At 42.1% G+C, this 20,147-nt stretch overlaps 2 protein-coding genes and 1 long non-coding RNA gene across 3 annotated transcripts; 1 reads left to right on the top strand and 2 right to left on the bottom strand.

Moving 5' to 3' along the window:
* Positions 1-1,796: 1,796 nt before the first annotated feature.
* On the bottom strand, positions 1,797-3,538 carry LOC117293897. The gene is made up of 3 exons (XR_004519485.1): positions 3,490-3,538; positions 2,461-2,540; positions 1,797-2,096 (listed from the first exon to the last, which is right to left on the bottom strand). It is a non-coding gene; the product is annotated as an uncharacterized LOC117293897 (long non-coding RNA).
* A 5,840-nt stretch (positions 3,539-9,378) lies between these two features.
* On the bottom strand, positions 9,379-12,255 carry LOC117293486. Its single transcript, XM_033775834.1, has one exon. It carries the CDS (start codon positions 12,253-12,255, stop codon positions 9,379-9,381), a length of 2,877 nt encoding a protein of 958 aa, XP_033631725.1.
* Positions 12,256-18,221: 5,966 nt separating this feature from the next.
* LOC117293485 (E3 ubiquitin-protein ligase TRIM71-like) lies at positions 18,222-20,147 on the top strand. Its single transcript, XM_033775833.1, has one exon. The coding sequence runs from the start codon at positions 18,222-18,224 to the stop codon at positions 20,145-20,147; it is 1,926 nt and encodes a 641-aa protein (XP_033631724.1).

Genomic DNA, 20,147 nt, shown 5'->3' with positions numbered 1-20,147 from the left:
TACAAGCCTGAGTTTAAGATATTTCTGACATAATTTAACAAAATTAACAAATTTAAGCTAACTTAATGATCAACAATTTCAGTTAAATTCCTGCTATTTTATAATGATATTGGAAGAAGTATCTTTGCAAATTTAATTTTGAGGGAGTTTACCACTACCATGTTTGTGTATGACAAATTAAGCATTTTTAATTAATTTAAAAAAGTACTGGTTAAAACGAAGTTGATTTATCTGACTTTAAGACCTGCTGAAATAGCTGTTGTTGTTAACTAACATTTTTTTTTTACATCACAGCTGAATAATAATTTAACAATGTATATGTTTACTTGTGGAAAGTTTTTACGATCATTTTGTAATACATGCGTAGCTCTAACCTGTGTTCAAAACAATATGGTCTATGGCGTCATTGACGTCTTTTACTTTATTCCTTAACTTTATTATGACAGTTTCACCCGTTTGCATAATGGGTGAATAGTTGTAGCCATCGCGCCATTCGTGCAAAATAATGGAGCGATTTAACAATAGTATGACGTCACAGTTGTGGGTTAAATATGAAATAACAAACTTGTGAAAATTTGAGCTCAATCAGTCATCGGAGTCGGGAGAATATAACGGGAAAACCCACCCTTATTTCCGCAAGTTTGGCCGTGTCAATACATGTGTTTAAAATAAATCCGTAAATCTCGATATCTGGAATTGACATCGAGAATTGATATTGTTTTAATGTTTTCACAAAAAAGTAAAGCATTTTATGGAATAATTTTTCAATAGAAGTCTTTCACCGTTACCTTCTGTAAACCCTGAAAGTAATTTTACAAATCTGTGAACTTTTATTTTGTTTTTGTTTCGAAAGTGTCCAATGGCTTTAATGAACATGACCATAATGTACGTTATGTGTGTAACAGTACATGAATCAGTTCACACAAACCAGTATACATTAAATCTAAACAGTACACGCTTAATTAGTTCCAATGAATCCTGATCTGACAAATTGTTTGAAAGCTATAAGAAACAAGGTTCGGCGATGTTTTCGAAAGTTGTGTTTTTTAGGATCAACACAGGTTATATCCTAAAGAAGGCTACACAGGCCTCGATAACGAGAACGAACACGAGACAGTCTCTACCCGCAACCCATGCGTTAAAAAGCTTATTTGCCGGGTTTTATCTGCGGGGGTTTGTGTGGTTTTTCATACTAATTGGGGACTGTTGCTGACATCCATGACGGGAAAATTTGCCGTGTTTTTGTGACTTGTTTGTTTTCTTTTTGAAGCAATTTTTTACGTACATTTTTTTTTTCTTTTTGAAATTTGAGTTGCACCGATTTGTTCATACATAACGACATATATGCTCTTCGTTTCAATTTACTGGTACATTATTTTGGTAGAGACTTTTCAGAAAAGGCCGAACATGACCGAATTCCAGAAGCCCTTTTGACTAATTATATACTCACCCAGTAGAAATTCATTTTGAGTTTTATCATTAATGATTCAGAAAGTAATCTTCAGCGCTTAGTTTTAAAAGTTGAAGAAGATAGCAGAAAGTTTGGGCTTAGAATCAACATCAGCAAAACTGTGGTCCAAATCACCAGCAAGGTAACAACAAAAGTTTCTGTATCCATAAAGGGAAAACAACTGGATCAGGTCAACAATTTTATTTACTAGGGGGAGTCATCTCGGTTTCTGGTAGTAGCGAAAATTACATCAACAATCGGTTGGACTGGCTATGCATGCTGGGCAGAAGTCTCACCACGGTCAGGCTGGGTTTCATGCTGGGCAGAACTCTCACCACGGTCAGGCTGGGCAGAAGTCTCACCACGGTCAGGCTGGGTTTCATGCTGGGCAGAAGTCTCACCACGGTCAGGCTGGGTTTCATGCTGGGCAGAAATCTCTCAGGCTGGGTTTCATGCTGGGCAGAACTCTCACCACGGTCAGGCTGGGTTTCATGCTGGGCAGAACTCTCACCACGGTCAGGCTGGGTTTCATGCTGGGCAGAAGTCTCACCACGGTCAGGCTGGGTTTAATGCTGGGCAGAAGTCTCACCACGGTCAGGCTGGGTTTCTTGCTGGACGGCAGGATTAATCTGCACTGCTTGAGAGGCTAAAAAGAGTGCAGGAAAACACAATTTTACTTGCAATTAAATGTGAGTCCATGCTTGTCTTGTGTAAAGGTGAGTTCCTGAGTTAAAGTCAGAACCAATTCTTTGTGTGTCTATTATTATTGTTGTTACTATTTTAATAACTGTTTGTGGTTTATAAAAAAACATTCAGTGTGACTGCAAAAGGAAAAATCACATTGAATTTACAGTTCAAAAAATACATGGGCATGAGACTGAGAGAAGGTGAAAAATTAAAGTAATCACTCAATTATACTCCAAAAGTACACACTAAATTATAATGTGTACAAAAACCTAAAAACAAGTTTACATTGCATCCAACAACACACTTTGTATAAATCTATTTACCAATTAATGCTAAAGATACATTATCTTCACTGTCATCGCTGTCATTATGAGGTGATCTTTCACGAGCACATCAACATCATCTGTTTATTTAATTGTTTGAAAAAATAAAAAAATATGTAAGTCAACATGACTCGACTATAAAGAGGAATACTTGTTTAATTAGGGAATAACAGTGCGAGTACCCGGTCTTCACTGCGTGGTAATGACCGGGTTGGTGGCTGGCGCTGTTAACGGACCGAGCCGGAGGCGAGGTGGCTGGCGCTGTTAACGGACCGAGCCGGAGGCGAGGTCCGTTAACAGCTCCAGCCACCAACCTAGGTCAATACCACGCAGTGAAGACCGGGTACGAACACTGTTATTCCCATTAATAAATACCGTTAGCGAATTAAACGGCTAAAATTGTCCAAAGTTTGTGACTTTTCTCTCGGCGGTACTTCCAGACATGTTCAGGGGTCATATTATTTTAAGCTTTTGATGGTTCCCATCTCTTTCGTGCGTTAATCACATTACTGATCTTTGAGACCAGTGACTCTTTGAAATAATGATCTGTTCAGCGCCTTCACTGGGGTCAAAGGAGAAAAATGATTGGACAATAGCTGTTCCTTGTGCATTATAACGCGCGCATGAGCTCGGCGTCAGTTTATACGCGCGCAAATATTACACGCGCGCACTCAAAATTGATACATTTTCAGCGCGCGTACGCGTAAGTGCGCGAAGTTGCAATGAAACTAACAGGGATATAAATAAGCGTGCGATTACAGTGCAACGCGCAAGGTTTACACAATGTATGCTGATTTTGTGGCCACTTATTCGCTATTTTCCAAGGCCGGTCTTTATACCACCGTTAACACTCACACACGTGACCGGGTTTTGACCAATCAGAGACTTGAAACCGTCCATGGTATTTATTAATAACTAATAATTATTGTCTCAAGTTGGGAATTGCAAAAAAAGGATTAATTATTTGCAAATTCAAGGACCCCCCCCCAAAAAAAAAAAACATGCTAGATGCAAGAGAAACCCACTTACCTCTTTCAACACCCATTCTTGAACATGTACCTTAACTTGTACGAGCAATCTGTAAACTGTAAAATAAATAAATTGAATTGAAATGGATTATTACTTCCAGCTCCCATACAAAAAATAAAGAAAAAACACTGACAAGTGAAATATTTTTGACTTTGTTGAAAATCATTGTTTAGCAAATAAATGTTTTTATTTCCAAATCATGATAAATACTTAATGTGCACACAATTTGATAAAAATTAATTCAAATGTCATGAACAGTGAACATAAACTATTCACCTATACAATTATTGATGATGACTGAGCATGGAGGAGGTCTTCCTCCATGTAATGAGTGACTGGTGTCATTTTATATTCATCAAGACCTATCTTAAGATTGTATCATAATATGACTGAGTGAGAGTAAATATTATTGAATGAAAGTTTCTCAACCTAGTTGTGTTACTGTTAATAAAATTACACTTGAAAACACTATGCAGATAAACCTTGTGATTATACAAAATGTTAAATAATAAAATAGATGAGCATGATGAGTGACTCAGTGAGGGTATGGCTCTGAGTCTGAGTATGAAACAAGCAAAAGTTTATTGTATTGTTGGAATAATAAAGCCACACTTTTATACTATGGATGGAGAAAGAAAATCTTCCTCCATGGTTATACTATATGCATGTTATAGCCCATTGTATTGTTATACTTATTAATATTTTGTTGTTATTATTATATCATTAGGCCTACTATTTATTATTAGCAATGCATTTCGTTCTGCACCCTCCCCTCCCCCAATCAGAGATTGTGTCCGATTGGATTACGTCCCGAAATGGGTCATGGATAGCCATGATGGTCATGCACCATCCATTAATTTCGTGCGGTGCCGCGTTAGTTGGACCAGTCCAAGTATAGTTGGGTGAAAATTGAAGTTGGGCGTAAATATCTGTGTCCAATCTTGGAACGTTTCACACAAAGTTAAGGCTGTATTTTCAGTCTAAATTTGAAAGGTGAACCTTTACTTACTTTTAACGGGGATGCTCAATAGATGTTACCTCGTGAAGGAAGGAGCACCAAGTTGGTAAACCCAACAAAACAATCATAAGCATGGCAGCCATGGCATACACACGCCGTGTAGCCAGGGACGCCATTACGAACCGACAACACTACAACTAGGTCAGTTCGTAAAGTACATGTACTGTATACAGCGCGCGCATAGATACGTTGTGGAGTGGGTTTTACGAACCGGTGACACAATGTATTGTCGATTCGTAAAATCCAATTTTTTAACAAACGTGTACATTCGGACGTTTCCCCCTTCCATACATTCACGATATCTCAGCAAATGTAGCTTTTCCAAGGTTGAAATTTTATGGAAAGATACAACTGAAACACTACTTTCAAAATATGAAAAGATTAGAAAATCGAAAATTTCACGTAATTTGGCTATTTTGCCGGATCGTAAAAACACCGACGATATAGTAGCGGCAAAAGACAAAGACGGAAGATGATCGCGAACGTGAAAATCCCCAAGGAAAGGCGGCTGACCGGTGACGATGACGTGACTCAAAGCCTTTAGACGTGTGTGTATGGGTCGTATAAATAGTCAATTTTGACGCGACTGATTTTTGCGACCGTCTTCGGTAAATTCAAAATTGTAATTTGCAGCTTAACGTAGCTTGCCGTACCCCTTATATATTATAGTGTGAGCCAGCTATTATGTACGTTCTCTATGACATTACTTTCTCAAAGGGTTTGCCCCTCGGAGTGCCCTAAAACAATTCTGCCGAAACAACGTGCAAATAAAACCATTGCTCCCCCGGTCATGGCCTTGGTGCATCTTCAAAACATTTACATTTACTTTTAAAACTTTCCACTGGAGTACTCTTTGCAAAATGAAAAAGGGCTCGCTTAACATTGTGATTGCCGGCTGGGCGTTGGTGTTATTCTTGGTTTAAAGTATAAAAGGGAACAATTAAGAACCTTATTGTTAATGTTCTACTCATGTCCATCATACAAATACCACAATAAGTCGTGTTAGTCCATTGTTCAAAAATCCTGGTCGTGGTCACTTATTATCGAGTATACGAACTAACCTGTCTGACGTCACACTTCGAGAACACTGATCTCTATTATACTGATCAGTATTCGAGGCTCGTGCATAACCCCATATACCAGCACATTTGACCCCTCATTCATTTCACATGGAGATTCACAGTCAACGCACACGTACATATCCACATTACATAATGAATAAAACAACTGGGTACATACACTATGCACACTCTGCATGCTAGACTTGTGGACAAGTCGTTAAATCGGCCCCACGCGCTGAGATAGTGCTCCCCGACAACACTGCTCTCGCGCGAACTCACTGCTCTCGCGCGAACTGATGGCTCCCCGATTTCGACTCCTCATTAACGACTTGTACAAGCTGACAGCGGTACGTATTCATGTATTCAAGTATGAACGCGGTATACCTTCACTGTTGCCGCGGAGACAATCGTGCAGACGAGTTCATTTTTATAAGAGGGTAGTAATAGTTTCTAATATTGTAAAGCTTGAACCGGAGGGCATCTGTGAATCTTTTTTATTTTGATTTAACTGCTTTATTAGTTGAAAAGGGCCTAACTTTACAAAGTCATCTTCAAATGCATTACTATTTATCTGTTTAATATCCGTGAGCTGCCTCATGCAAATAAATAATGCCCACGGTCAATGGTAATGGTCCAATGCAGTCCTTTAACCCGATGTGTTCTGCTCAGACTGTGTATAAATTAAACTTGCTGTAAGTCCCTGGACAGTACGTTACGTCAAATTACCAATCAAAATGTGTTTTAAATATGACACCTGGACAAGTTGCAACATAAAATATAGTTGTATTACTACCAGTCCCAAAATTCATTATTTGTTTACTGACAAATGTTTTTTTATTTTAAGTTTTCATCTAAAAAGCGATTTTGAAAACCATGGTCGACATGTGGAAGTTTGATATGTGAGTCTTGTGTACAAGTTTCACAGGGCAGTCGTGTGCGGATCGCAGGGATTCCGGAAAATTTTCAGTAACTCTTTTCAGATGTCGATGTATTTTAAAAGTATTATAGCTAATCATCGACATACACTCTACTTGCCCAAGATATTGCAAGACAAGGTTTCATATAGCAGCTGTACTTTTAATTTTTTTAAGCAACTGTAAGTGTAACCACGAAAAATACTTCTCACTTCCAAGCAATCATAACAATTGATATAAGGCTCAAATAGGGTAAAGACACCGTGAAATGCAAAAAAGGAACAGTGACTCAAATTGTAGTTTGCCTCAAACAAAAAACAAGAAACAAATTTATTGATAAATCGATCAACAAATTGAGCAATAAACAATTAAAATACCTTCAGACTAATGGATATTGATGGTAGAAACTGCAAATAAAGAAAATGTGGAGTGTTTCCCTTGCACCTCCAGGTTGCTATATAAACATAGTGAGTAGTTGACCACGGATTTTGCAAAACCTGTTTATTACAAAACACTTTAAACAATTTACAAACTAGGCGAGTGCTAGAAGGGTTACAGCTCGATGGTCCGAAGGTTCAATAGTCTGAAGGTTCGATAGTTCAAATTGACAATAAGGTCCGATAGTCCAAATTGACAATAAGGTCCGATAGTCCGAATTGACAATAAGGTTTGATCGTCGATTCGGACTATCGGATCTTATTTTGACCAGTGAACCTTCGGATCAATGAACCTTCGGACTATCGTATCAAATGTATGGGTTAATGAAACCTACTTCATTTTGGGACTAATGAACCCCCTGTTATGGGAAATTTGTGCGTTCGGACAATCGAACCTTCGGACTAATGGACCTTCGGGTGGACACCGGTAGAAGACCGTAAAGAAATGTAAACAGTGGTGGATAGGGGAAAACTAACTTGAATGAACATTTTAAATGGGTTTTCTACCTATGTTGCACAACCGCCGAGCCTTTATACATTATCAAACCCTCTCAGTCTGTGCTTTGGATATTTAAGTATTTGGATTGGAAAGAATAAATTTTAACTAAAATGAGCAAAATAATTTTTGGTAATTGCACAGTATAAATGTCATCCTTACATTTGGAACCATTCAGAATGCACCATCCACATCAGTCAAGAACTTTGGTACATATTTTGATAGAATTGTCTATGACTGATCAAATAGACCTGCTTTCGATTTCACCAAACTCTTTCCAACTTGTGTTAATCTTACGACTTGAGTTGAGTCCCAGCCTTGCACCGTAACATGAAACCCTAACGTTTCGTGAAATCGGCTCCAGCTTTGCAAGTCTGTTCGATTTCATGTGTCACAGATTAGGAAGTATGAATCTGACGATGCATAACATCATGTGATTCACAGCCATGTTCTTTCTCGGTTAGATTGTTGTATTGGGCTGCTTACAGAAATCCCACATGCATATTTTAAAAGAGACTTCACAGTTTGCAGAACATGGCTGCTCATATTATTTTAGGTTAAATCGCCGTCGTGATGCCATGCTCCTTCTAAGATCGCTTCATTGGTTACCAATTAAACCAGAGTTTAGGCACCAGAGTAATTTAATGAGTGTCTTGAGTTGTATCAGTTTTTGCGTACAAATCTTCACTCCAATGCAGATCCATCTCGGCTAACTTTTCCCATGACTCGCAGTAAGACAGGAGATCAAACTTTCACAGTTTTTACAGCAGCTAAGGGGTAGGGGTGGAATGAACTTCCTTCCTAAACGAGGAGTGTTTCCCTTGCACTGTCAGGCTGCCATATGGCCCTGTGGAGAAAAGAAAGAAACACACAATGTTGACCTGAACTTATGTTGATTGTGTAATACTATCCGTAGTATGATTGGCTAATACTTATTGCAAGCAAATAAGTTAACGTAAATGTCAGAAAATTGTGTCGTTAAAATCACACATGAAGATACCATTTTTCACATCAGGTACCTCTCTGTGCAGACGTCTTACGTGAGCATGAATTAAGCCCAAAGTGGTGACGTCACCTGTAGGACTGAAGGTAGTAGCTCGATTGTAGCAACATAAAAACTGGTTGGATATTTATAAATCTAGGAAACTTGTAAATCCTCAGTGTTACTGCTGGCCGATAAACACAAATAAGAAAGTCAATGGAATCTTGTTCTGATCTGACTGTGATTGATAGAGAATTTATTTCTTTCTGTTCTTGATCCTCTATTCCTTTCTTATAGTCTTGTTTTACGTTGGTTTGTTGGTTTGCTTGAAGTTGTTTACTTGTTTACTTGTTGTTATGCTGAAATAACAATAGAGAAATACATAATCAAAACCTGATACATATACAGCCAAAACATGAATAGCCCTAGACACAGTTATAATGTTTTAAAGTCTGACATAATTAAGGCTGTATGCAGCCGCCCTGTGAAGAACTGCAGGTATGGAACCCTAAATGCATGAACATGTACATGAATATATAACCCCATACAAACTCTGACCATGTGACTAAATCTCAAATGTTTACTGTCAATAAAAACTCCCAAAAACTTGATTTGTCTCCCTTACGGGCTCATAACAATAATAGATCAATTATTAACTGTCAACTCACCCAGTTCAGGTAACGATTGGATTTCAATAACAGGAACAAATGGACCTTTTTTAGTACCAAAAACGGTACAACCTTGAACATTTAACAAAATGGGATTTGGCAAAAAGAAAACGCACAGCGCCCTCAAGCATCAAAAACTAGAAACATTAGCACTGGATTTAGCGCCCTCTTGTGTTAAAAAAGACTAGTTCCAACATGGCCGCCCACAAATTTCTTAAGGAAATTTGCAAAAATCAAATACAACCTTTTTACGGTAACATTAACATATAGGTAGCCTTTTAGGCATTCTAAGGCAAACACCTCAATTAGGAACTTAAACAGTACTTGTTTCATAGCTAGAGTAGAGCTTGAATGGAATGCGAGTACGAGTGAGCAGTGCATTGCTCTTGGCAGTATCCCCTTCCTCATACTTGGACAATCTCACAAGCCTGGATACAGGTCGCTTGTACGTCCGTTTGTCCACCTTCACGTTGACAGCTCTGACTCTGTCATCACTGCTTGGAAGCACCTCTGACACAACACCAACTGGCCACTGGGAGCGGGTAAGCTGTGGGTCTGCAATCATCACCACATCTCCAACAGACAGGTTGTCGACCTCTCGCTGCCACTTCTGTCGGGTCTGCAAAGTTGGCAGGTACGAGCGTATGAAGAGACGCCAGAAATGGTCTGCTAAGACCTGACTATGTCGCCAACTGCGGCGGCCCTCATCATAGACTACCATGGGGAGTGCAGGATCGCGCCGCCCCATCAGAAGTATGTTGGGTGTTACTGGATCGATATCTGCCACCTCTGACGATGCATAACCAAGAGGTTTGGAGTTCATGATGCCCTCGGCTTCAGTCAATACAGTGCGCAGAACAGGTTCTGGGACAGTGCGGTCTCCAAGTACTCCTTTGAGTGCGGTCTTGACTGAACGTACTTCGCGCTCCCACAGGCCACCGAAATGGGGTGCGTTAGGGGGGTTGAACCTGAATAACACCTTGTACTTCGCAAGTCGCTTAACCAGCTCTGGCTCCATCTCTTTCAAGGCATTTTCCATCTCTGTTGCGGCACCAGTAAAATTAGTGCCACAGTCGCTTAGTAACTCATAGGGTACTCCTCGCCGGGAAGCAAACCTTCGGTATGCCATTAGGAAGTGATCTGCATCCATTTTCTCCAGAAGTTCTAGATGAATGGCACGGGTCGTCATGCATTTGAACAGAAGGCCCCAGCGTTTCTCCTGTCTTCGTCCAATTGTGACAGTCATTGGACCAAAACAGTCCATTCCTGTTGAGTAGAAAGGAGGCTTGTGCAGTCGCAAGCGGGATTTTGGGAGGTCAGCCATACGAGGGACTCGGGGCTTCTCACGCCAACGGCGACATTCAAAACAGGCATGGAGAACACCTTTTACTGAACTGCGCCCACGGATGATCCAATAGCGACGCCGAAGGTAGGCAAAAACTTGTCCGGTGCCAGCTTGATGACTGAAATGGTTATCAGCATCCTTGATTAGGAGCTTGGTAACTGGGTGATGCTGGTCCAGGACAATTGGATGTAACTCGAAATCAACACAATCCTGTTGAGGCACTTTTCTTAGACGACCCCCAACTCTGATCAACTTCTCAGTTCTGTCTAGCTCGGGTGCGAGCTGGATTAGACGGCTTTCCTTTGATATCTCCTTTCCAGCCTCAAGGGCAGCGATCTCTGCTTTGAAATGATCCATCTGTGCCCGCTGGAGGAGCTGATTCTCAACATCACGCGTCTGGTCAGGAGAGAGAGCACCGGTCACCTGCTCATCAAATGGATACAACTTCTGACCCAATGCATTGACCAAGTCAGTCCAACTCTCAAAAACCGTCAAATCCAGATCATTCACGGGGCCGGTCATGGTCACTCCACAAAAGAGAGCTTTCTTAATCTCACTTGTATCAGCAGATGATGAAGCGCGGGTCTGTGCGAGGACTGGTGCACTTTCACTTTGCCAGGTGTCTGGTGGACCAAGTAGCCATGGTGGTCCTTCACTCCATCTGGAGCCCTTCCCTAGCTCTGCAACTGACAGTCCCCGAGTTATATCATCCGCAGGGTTGTCTGTGGTCCGCACGTAGCGCCATTCCATGCCGTCAGTTAAGGTCTGGATTTCAGCTACACGGGTGCCAACGAAAACTTTGAAGCGACAAGAATCTGACTGAATCCATGTCAGCACCGTGGTAGAATCACTCCACATCATCACATAGTCCAACTCCACAGTTAGGGCTTGGCTCACCAACTGAGCCAGCTGTGCACCAACGAGAGCAGCCATCAGTTCAAGACGTGGCATAGAGGTCAGTCGCTTCGGTGCCACTCGACACTTGGCCAGTACAAAACTCATATAGACTTGCTCATGGTCGTCCACGGAACGCATATATGCAACTGCACCATACAGCCTCTCTGAAGCATCGCAAAAAACATGAAGTGCTCGCTTGACACTAGTACTGTCAACATGTGAGGGAGTGTAACACCGCTGCATCCGTAAAGAGGGAATCTGTTCCAGTTCGAGACACCAGTCCTCCCACCTTTTCCTGATATCAGTGTCGTTGACTTCTTCATCCCAGTCAAGTTTGCTCATCCAGAGTTTTTGGACTATTATCTTAGCTCTTGCTGTGAATGGTGCAATATCACCAAGGGGTTCAAACTGGCTCGCCAGAACTCTCAGAGCAGTACGTTTTGTGAGCAAACGGTTGTCAGGAACTTTGGCTGGATGATACATCTCATCACTCATACAGTCCCAATTGAGACCAAGAGCTGGCTCGGGATTACCCTCAAGTTGATCGAGTGAGAGTGATCTCAAATGGTGATTAGAGCGGGCTGCTGTCGGCAGATTCTCTACCACTTCTGGGTGACTACTGGCATACTTCACCATCTGAAATCCAGATTCCTGTAGACACTGGCGAGTACTAAGAACAAGTTCTTTGGCCTGTTGTTCGGTGTCCCGACTAGCTAGCTGGTTGTCTACGTACGTTTCCAGCTTTATGGTGTCCTGAACAAGAGGGTATCTTTCCTTGCCATCTTCTGCGGTTTTCTGCAATGCGAATGTTGCACAGCAAGGACTGCAGGTCGCTCCGAATGGGAGCACTAACCACTGAAAGACAATCCAAGTATCCATCTGCTCATCCCACCAAAGAAACCGAAACCTGCAACGCTCTTCAGGAGAAAGTCTGACCTGGTGGAACATGGCTGTTATGTCACCAGACACAGCAACTCGACCTGTCGAAAACGCAACAGCACTTCTAGCAGAGAAGAATTTAGGGTAGGTCCTGCCAACAGCTCGTCATTCAAGTTCTGGCCTGCAAACTCAAATGAGCAGTTGAACACTAGCCTGTACTTGCCACTACTATGAACCACATGATACGGGATGTACCAACCCTGTTGTTCCTTTGCCGCAATTTCCTCGACTGTTCCGAGTTCTTCTACATGTCCCTGGTCTTTGAGTTTCTGCATATACGTTTTGCAGTATTCCGCCAGCTTAGGGTCACTTGTCATTTTCTTTCTGTGCGAGCGTGCCAGACCTTGAACGGCTCGTGCTGAACTCTGAGGAATACTTCTGTTCGGTTTCCACAACAGTGGTGTTTCAAGGCGGTGTATTCCCTGAACTTCAACCTGCACAGTCTTCTCTTTGAGAGTCTTGATAGCTAGCTTGTCAAGTCGGGAACGGGTTGCTTCCTTCTCATTGATATGTGGTAGCCGGTCAATTGCCATGAATCTTTCCATCATTTGGTGGAGTGGATATTCTGGCTGTTGACACATCGTAAACAACACCTGATGGCTAGTAGTTGACTTGACACCGGGCTGCTGAAGACCTTGTCTACCCTGAACGGTCCAACCAAAGAGGGTATTCACTGCCACAGGAGAACTTGTTTTGGGACCAGTCCGAACTTCTGTTGAGAGCGTCAACTCTATGTGATCTGCACCAATCAATAGCGCAGGTTGGACTTTGTCCGCAGTGAACAGGGGTAAGTTTCGTAGATGAGGCCACTTTGACTGCAACCTTTCGGCAGACACACTGTAGTCAACCAGTTGAAAATCATCTGCGGTAAACGCACAGTTGATCTGGAACTTCTGACTTTGGTCACCTCTAGCAGAAACGACGAAATCCACACACTTCCCTTTCCAATCAGCATCCCCCATCACGGTTTCAATCCTCAGCGTTTCATCTGGGCCATGAATTTGTAGCTCACTTACAGTCTGCTGAAGAATCATGGTTCGCTCTGCACATTCATCAAGCACACCAAAGGTTTCAATCATCCCCTTCGGTCCATACACAACGAGAGGTACCACCTTTATCAAAACATCACGTTCGTAGCCCACCTTGGGTTTCGACCCAACTCCAGAGCACAGGACAGTACCCCGGTTGTTGACTGTAGACTTCACCACTTCATGCAGACTAGCACGGTGGTCTCCCTGACAATCCTTGCATTTCTTGACACCACAATAAAGGCAAGTGATCCTATCATCGATTCCTCCTTTGGAAGCGTTGGAGTTCTTAGCAGGAGTTGACGTCTTGCTTACTCCCTTCGCAGTAGTGGTTACACACACCTGTGGGTTTGGAGCTGCTATCTGCGCTGTGTATGTTCTGGTTACTGGAAAATCTGGACCTTTTGGATGAGGTCGTTTGCGTTCTTGCTGGGGGCGTTCTTTCTTACCCGACTTGAACTTACGAGATTGTTCCAGAAAAATTAATCCCACTGGACCAGTCTTATCTTCAAGCCACTCACTGAGATTAAGCACTGTATACTTCTGTCCTTCAGATTTCTTCCACATTTTGGACAAGAACTCTGTGTGTAGTCTGTCCGGTAACTTTTGAGCTAATTCAACAGCATACTTATGATTCTTCAACTCTGCCTTGAACTTCAGGTGAGTCGCGGTCTGAATCATAGTCACTAGTTCATCGGAGAAATCTCTCAATCCAGCCCAGTCATTGTAGGAAAGTGATGGCCGAGTTTCCAGCTGACTAAGCAAGCCCTGCACTATTCGTCCGGGATCACCAAAGGATTTGTCAAACTGCTTGATGGTTGCTGCGTATGCTTTATCACCCAGGATCATATTCCTGTCGGCGATAGCTAGTGGGCGTCCTCCCAGATGACTGCGCATGTAGGCAAACTTTGTGGCCTCTGGTATTCTGAACTCTGGTTTGCTCATGATACTATCCCATAATGATCTAAAGGTGACGTATTGTTTCACATTGTGTTCATCATCAAACTTAGGAATGTCAAGCTTGGGCAAACTGTCTACAAACATACCATATTGGTATTGATATGAAGCCTCAGCTCCGGCTTTGTATTTCCTGCCCTTTCGCGATGAAATATCGCCACTGGAAGAGTCATCCTCCTCTGATTTGTCCGAGTCACTTCCACTAAAGCCATTGGACTCACCCACACTGTTGTCGGAAGGCAGTTCTCTCTGATCGAGGGGTGTAGCTGCATGATCAACTGCATCCTTCTGAGATGGTGTGCAGGGGTTCATCACAGGTTGTTGATTAATGGCAACTCCGTGCGATGCTGACACAGTTTGAGTTAAGCTAGTAACTCCAGCCTCCTGAGATGAGTGAACTTTCATAGCTGTGGGCACACTGTTGAGTGTAAAACCTGCAGGTTGCAAGCTTAAACCTGTTGTACATGTATTATGGGAGGGATTAAACAATACATTATTTCCATACATGGGCCCACTGAAGGCCTGGGTATACATAGGCATAGATGTTACTGCAGTAGGAATGCAACAATATGGCACATTATTCTTAGAACTATTAGCAAGCCCCAGTGCTGCACCAGTAATGACACCGGCACCTCTCAAACCCCCAATATTGGTCCCAGAACCATGTCCCTGCCGGTCAGAACTACTGACATGCATCTTAACATGATTATTTGACTGTGTAGGTAAAACAGAGAAAGTGCCTGTGCCATCACTAACATGTACAACATCAGAACTTACAACACCCGAAGAAATACAAGTTTGTTCAAATGTCTGTGAAGTTCCATTTAACCACTGAGATGTTTGAACATCTGGGTTACTGTCAGGTAAATTGTCTATGTATGTAGACTCAACAGCGTTTTCCAGTTCACGCTGAAGTCGTTCAGTCTCCATTTGGATCTCAGCCTGTTCGAAGTCAAACTCAACTTGTCTCTCTCGATGTTCTGCATCTAGACGAGCCTCAGCCGCCAAGCGTTGCGTGCGTATTTCTATCTGGACTCGCTCAAGGTGAATTTCTTCCTCCCTTTCAGCTGCCTCTCGACGAATTTGTGCTTTCTCCTCCTCCGCTACTCTCATCAGATCATGTAATTTCCGGCGTGACTCCTGCTCTGCAAGTCGTCTCTGAATCTCTGATGGGGACACAGACTTTGATGAACTGACTGTCCCTGATGTCCGTCGCGACTTTCCACTGTGCACAGAAGCAGCTTTGTGTGCATCCATGGTTCGCTAGGAGAAAGAAGGATCCCTGTCATGCTGTAGACTTGGCAGGACAGTGAATTGATGGTCCTGTACAAGATGACTTGGAACCCTCCGGGGGCGAGGGGTTCGTCCAGTAGCTAGGCTATTTGCAATGGTAGCAGCCGGTGGAGATGGCATAAGATTGGATGGTTGTGTAACATTAACAACAATAGAAGATGGTGTCGTAACTTCCGACACTGTAACTGAAATGTCAGGGTTCATGGTTGTTCCAAGGAATTGTTATCCAATACAAGATAAACCAGTTTCACGAGATTATCCGGCTCGAAGGACCAAATTTGTAGGACTGAAGGTAGTAGCTCGATTGTAGCAACATAAAAACTGGTTGGATATTTATAAATCTAGGAAACTTGTAAATCCTCAGTGTTACTGCTGGCCGATAAACACAAATAAGAAAGTCAATGGAATCTTGTTCTGATCTGACTGTGATTGATAGAGAATTTATTTCTTTCTGTTCTTGATCCTCTATTCCTTTCTTATAATCTTGTTTTACGTTGGTTTGTTGGTTTGCTTGAAGTTGTTTACTTGTTTACTTGTTGTTATGCTGAAATAACAATAGAGAAATACATAATCAAAACCTGATACATATACAGCCAAAACATGAATAGCCCTAGACACAGTTATAATGTTTTAAAGTCTGACATAATTAAGGCTGTATGCAGCCGCCCTGTGAAGAACTGCAGGTATGGAACCCTAAATGCATGAACATGTACATGAATATATAACCCCATACAAACTCTGACCATGTGACTAAATCTCAAATGTTTACTGTCAATAAAAACTCCCAAAAACTTGATTTGTCTCCCTTACGGGCTCATAACAATAATAGATCAATTATTAACTGTCAACTCACCCAGTTCAGGTAACGATTGGATTTCAATAACAGGAACAAATGGACCTTTTTTAGTACCAAAAACGGTACAACCTTGAACATTTAACAAAATGGGATTTGGCAAAAAGAAAACGCACAGCGCCCTCAAGCATCAAAAACTAGAAACATTAGCACTGGATTTAGCGCCCTCTTGTGTTAAAAAAGACTAGTTCCAACATCACCTAACAACACAATGTTTTGACCTTCACGTTCACCTGTTTGCTGGCATAACATGCAGCTAATAAAACCTACCTAATACTTACGGGCTAAAGTGAGGTTCGAGGCAACACCATCACAAATAAAGACTCTCATGTTATTTCAAATCTTATTTAAGTTTTAGTGTTTAAATTTTTTAAACGTTTTGTTATTATGTTTTGTTATTGTTTCTTAAAAAAACAACAATTATGTTTAATTATAAAAACCAACAAAAACAAAAACAGTGAATTTTGTACTTTTTGCATTGCTTGAGCCTCTACTCTCTAGATACAAAAGTTCCAACAACAATGCAATACAAGTAACCTAGTGAAGAACTAGAAGTAGGGGCTCAATTTTAATAACCTGTGTGTGTCGGTGCAACTGCCACTGACAGTGCTTTTTGTGGAACCATGGAGGTAGAAACTACCTCCATGGTGGAACCAGTGAGTTATATGAATAATAACACATGTTTTGTTTAGTTTTACTTCAAAACAAAACTTGTTCTTTTAAGTAAGAAGCCCCAAACCAAGTTACCGGTAACTCCATGGAGGTAGATTTTTGCAATATTATTTGTCAACGCAAATTTATTAGTATAAATTAAGAAACTTAACAGCAAGCTCACCTGTTTTGATTTCATGATGCCAACACAGTATGCACCAACCATCACCACTGCCTTGAGCAAGGCTAATAATTACATCGAATATTCGGCCGGTGCAAATCATTTGTTTACAAAAGTGTCATTGCCTGTCATCAATCAATACACGCTGTGTGCAGTGTGTGTGTGTTGACATGCATATATAAATGGCGGCTTCTTCTTCTTCTTATTCCTTGCGACCTGTCGTCGACGTGAGCGGATCTCTTGCATGTTGCATGCCTTGAGAAAACTGGCTTCTTGACAGCTGCTTCTATATCTTGTTCTTCAAGTTTATCAACCAAGTCAGACCAAGTAAAGACAAAGTTATTTATTTAATATGCACGTCAAAGTTCCCGATAAAAGTACAACCATACACATACGACGTCTAGTGTAGGCATAATAAATACACGCTGACAGGTTTGTTGATCGTTCATTCATACATATGACTTCCCGAACCCATCCACTACAGGGTGTACTGTTTGATAGCATATACATGTTGAATATTCATTGATTTAACGACATCGACCAATCAGATGCGTCCGTACGATTTCGGCTGAAGTGCCCATAGGCTGTGCACAAACTGCTGACAACTTGTACAAGTCGTTAATGAGGAGTCGAAATCGGGGAGCCATCAGTTCGCGCGAGAGCAGTGAGTTCGCGCGAGAGCAGTGTTGTCGGGGAGCACTATCTCAGCGCGTGGGGCCGATTTAATGACTTGTCCACAAGTCTATCTGCATGCAGACGATTGGAAGTGTAAGCTGACATCACCTCGGACCAATCATGACACATTCACATCCAATGCTATCGTGACATTGTAATCAATGGGTTTATAAGACCAATGCCTGTCTTTATCCTAGGAGGCCAGTATACTGTTACGAATCAGTTATTGTGCTGCCACCTAGCGTCTAAAAGTCTCCATTATTGTTCACTCCCTGATTGTTAAACGAACACGTCCTTGTTTTATTTCATCAGGTAACAGGAGCCAATTCTCATCAAGATGGCCGAAGCTGCTTTACACACTGAGACCACTTGCAAGATTAGACATGTACACATCGAATGCCCAATCTGCCTGAGTCGGTTCACAGATCCGAAAATACTGGACTGTCTTCACAGCTTCTGCTTCAAATGTCTTCAGAAACTTATAGACAAACCGGATCCGAAGACGAATCTTATTATTTGCCCAATGTGTAAAAAGGAAACGTCAATCCCAGATGGGGGATTGTCGGATCTTCTTAGCTGCTTTTTCTTAAGCTCGCTTATCGATGACGTCATTAATCTTGAAGGTTCGAAGGAGGACATTGACCCTCCTGTCGTGACATGCGAAGGATGTGACGAAGGTCTTGAAGCCGTCTCACGGTGTGTTGATTGTGATGCGAATTATTGCAAGACATGTCTGGATCAGCACTCGAAGCTAAAAGCTATCAGACATCATCAAATCATTGATGATGTCGGTTCGTCAAATGAGCGACCCAAAGGCAAGGACAAAACTGAATCACCAAAGTGCCGGAAACACACTGACCAGGAACTGCGTTTTTATTGCGACACGTGTGATTTACTTGCATGCCCTGTTTGTGTGGTGTTCGATCACCGAGCGTCCAACCACAATCTCTCTGAAATCAATGATTCCATTCGATCTTATCGGCGAGCTGTTGATGAAGCCTTGCAGAAGTTTGATGAGTGTCGCAAGCAATTCCAAAAAGTGGACGACTCTATTAAATACTCACAGCAGAGTTTGCAGCTCATGGTAGCCCGGGCTCTTCGAGATATTGTGGCTAAGGAGGAAGAGGAAATCACTAAGATAAGAAACACATCTCGCCTTCTTCAAGAAAGAGTCACTCAAATCGGTCAAGAAAGAGGTGAGGGATTTGAAAGCATACAGAGCAGCAATCACGATAAGATGAGCCGTGCGGAGCAGATCGTAGCTTCAGTCAATGACTTAATGCAACATGCTGATAACTTTGAGCTGCTGGACCTCAAGCCAAAAGTTATGCACAACTTAGACTTCCACAAAGAACTCCAGTTTCAAACAGTGCAGCATAGCAAGTCATTTATTGGGTTCAAAGGTCATGATATCGCAGATCTCGGTGAAATACTAGAGGAAGAGAAGTGGGAGGTAAAGACAGAGCTTGGTGAATATGGGTTGGGTGACGGTGAGTTCATTGGTGCAGGTGACGTTGCTTGTTTTATCAATGGTGACATTGTCGTTATTGATACAGAGAGGCGGCCAGTATCCACATTTACATCAAATGGTACTTACAAATCTACAGGTGTTCAAAGTGGAACAGAGGACGGTCAACTAAAACAACCTTTTAATGTCGCCGTGACCTCTGATGACCTGCTTCTGGTTACTGACGGACAGGATGTAAAGGTTTATGATAGAGAACTGAGATACATTCGTCAGTTCCGACCCTCAAAGAATGAAGGCGAGGGGGAGTCAGAGAGTCTACTTTGTGGTATTGCTGTAGACAAGAAAGATCGGATTGCAGTGGCTGACAGTGAGAGAAAGGTAATATCTCTGCATAATATGGATGGATCCATTATTTCCACAATACATCATGATGATATTAGTAGCGACTGCTATCTATCTATAAGCAGCAAGGAGCGTGTGATCTTCACAAACTACCAGAAGATGAAACTAGTTTGTGTGGATTTCATGGGAAACGAGGTGTTCAATATCAGCACCTCCATTGACGGTAAGCCTGCCAAACCCTATGGTGTGTGCTGCGACGATGCTGGAGACATCTATGTGTCTGTTTATTGCGGTGGCTATGGAACCAATGAGATACATCATTACGATGCATCAGGTGAGCACATCGGCTGTGTAGCTCGTCGCTTGTGGTATCCTCAAGGCATGACGTTTACTCCTACCGGTTACCTCATCGTGGCTGATTCGTTCTCGGTCAAGGTATTGCGTCGTCTGTGA

Source organism: Asterias rubens, chromosome 8 (assembly GCF_902459465.1).
Source record: "Asterias rubens chromosome 8, eAstRub1.3, whole genome shotgun sequence".
Taxonomy (NCBI): Eukaryota; Metazoa; Echinodermata; class Asteroidea; order Forcipulatida; family Asteriidae; genus Asterias; species Asterias rubens.
Note: the sequence above shows the minus strand (reverse complement) of the source record. Positions and strands in the feature narration are given on the sequence as shown.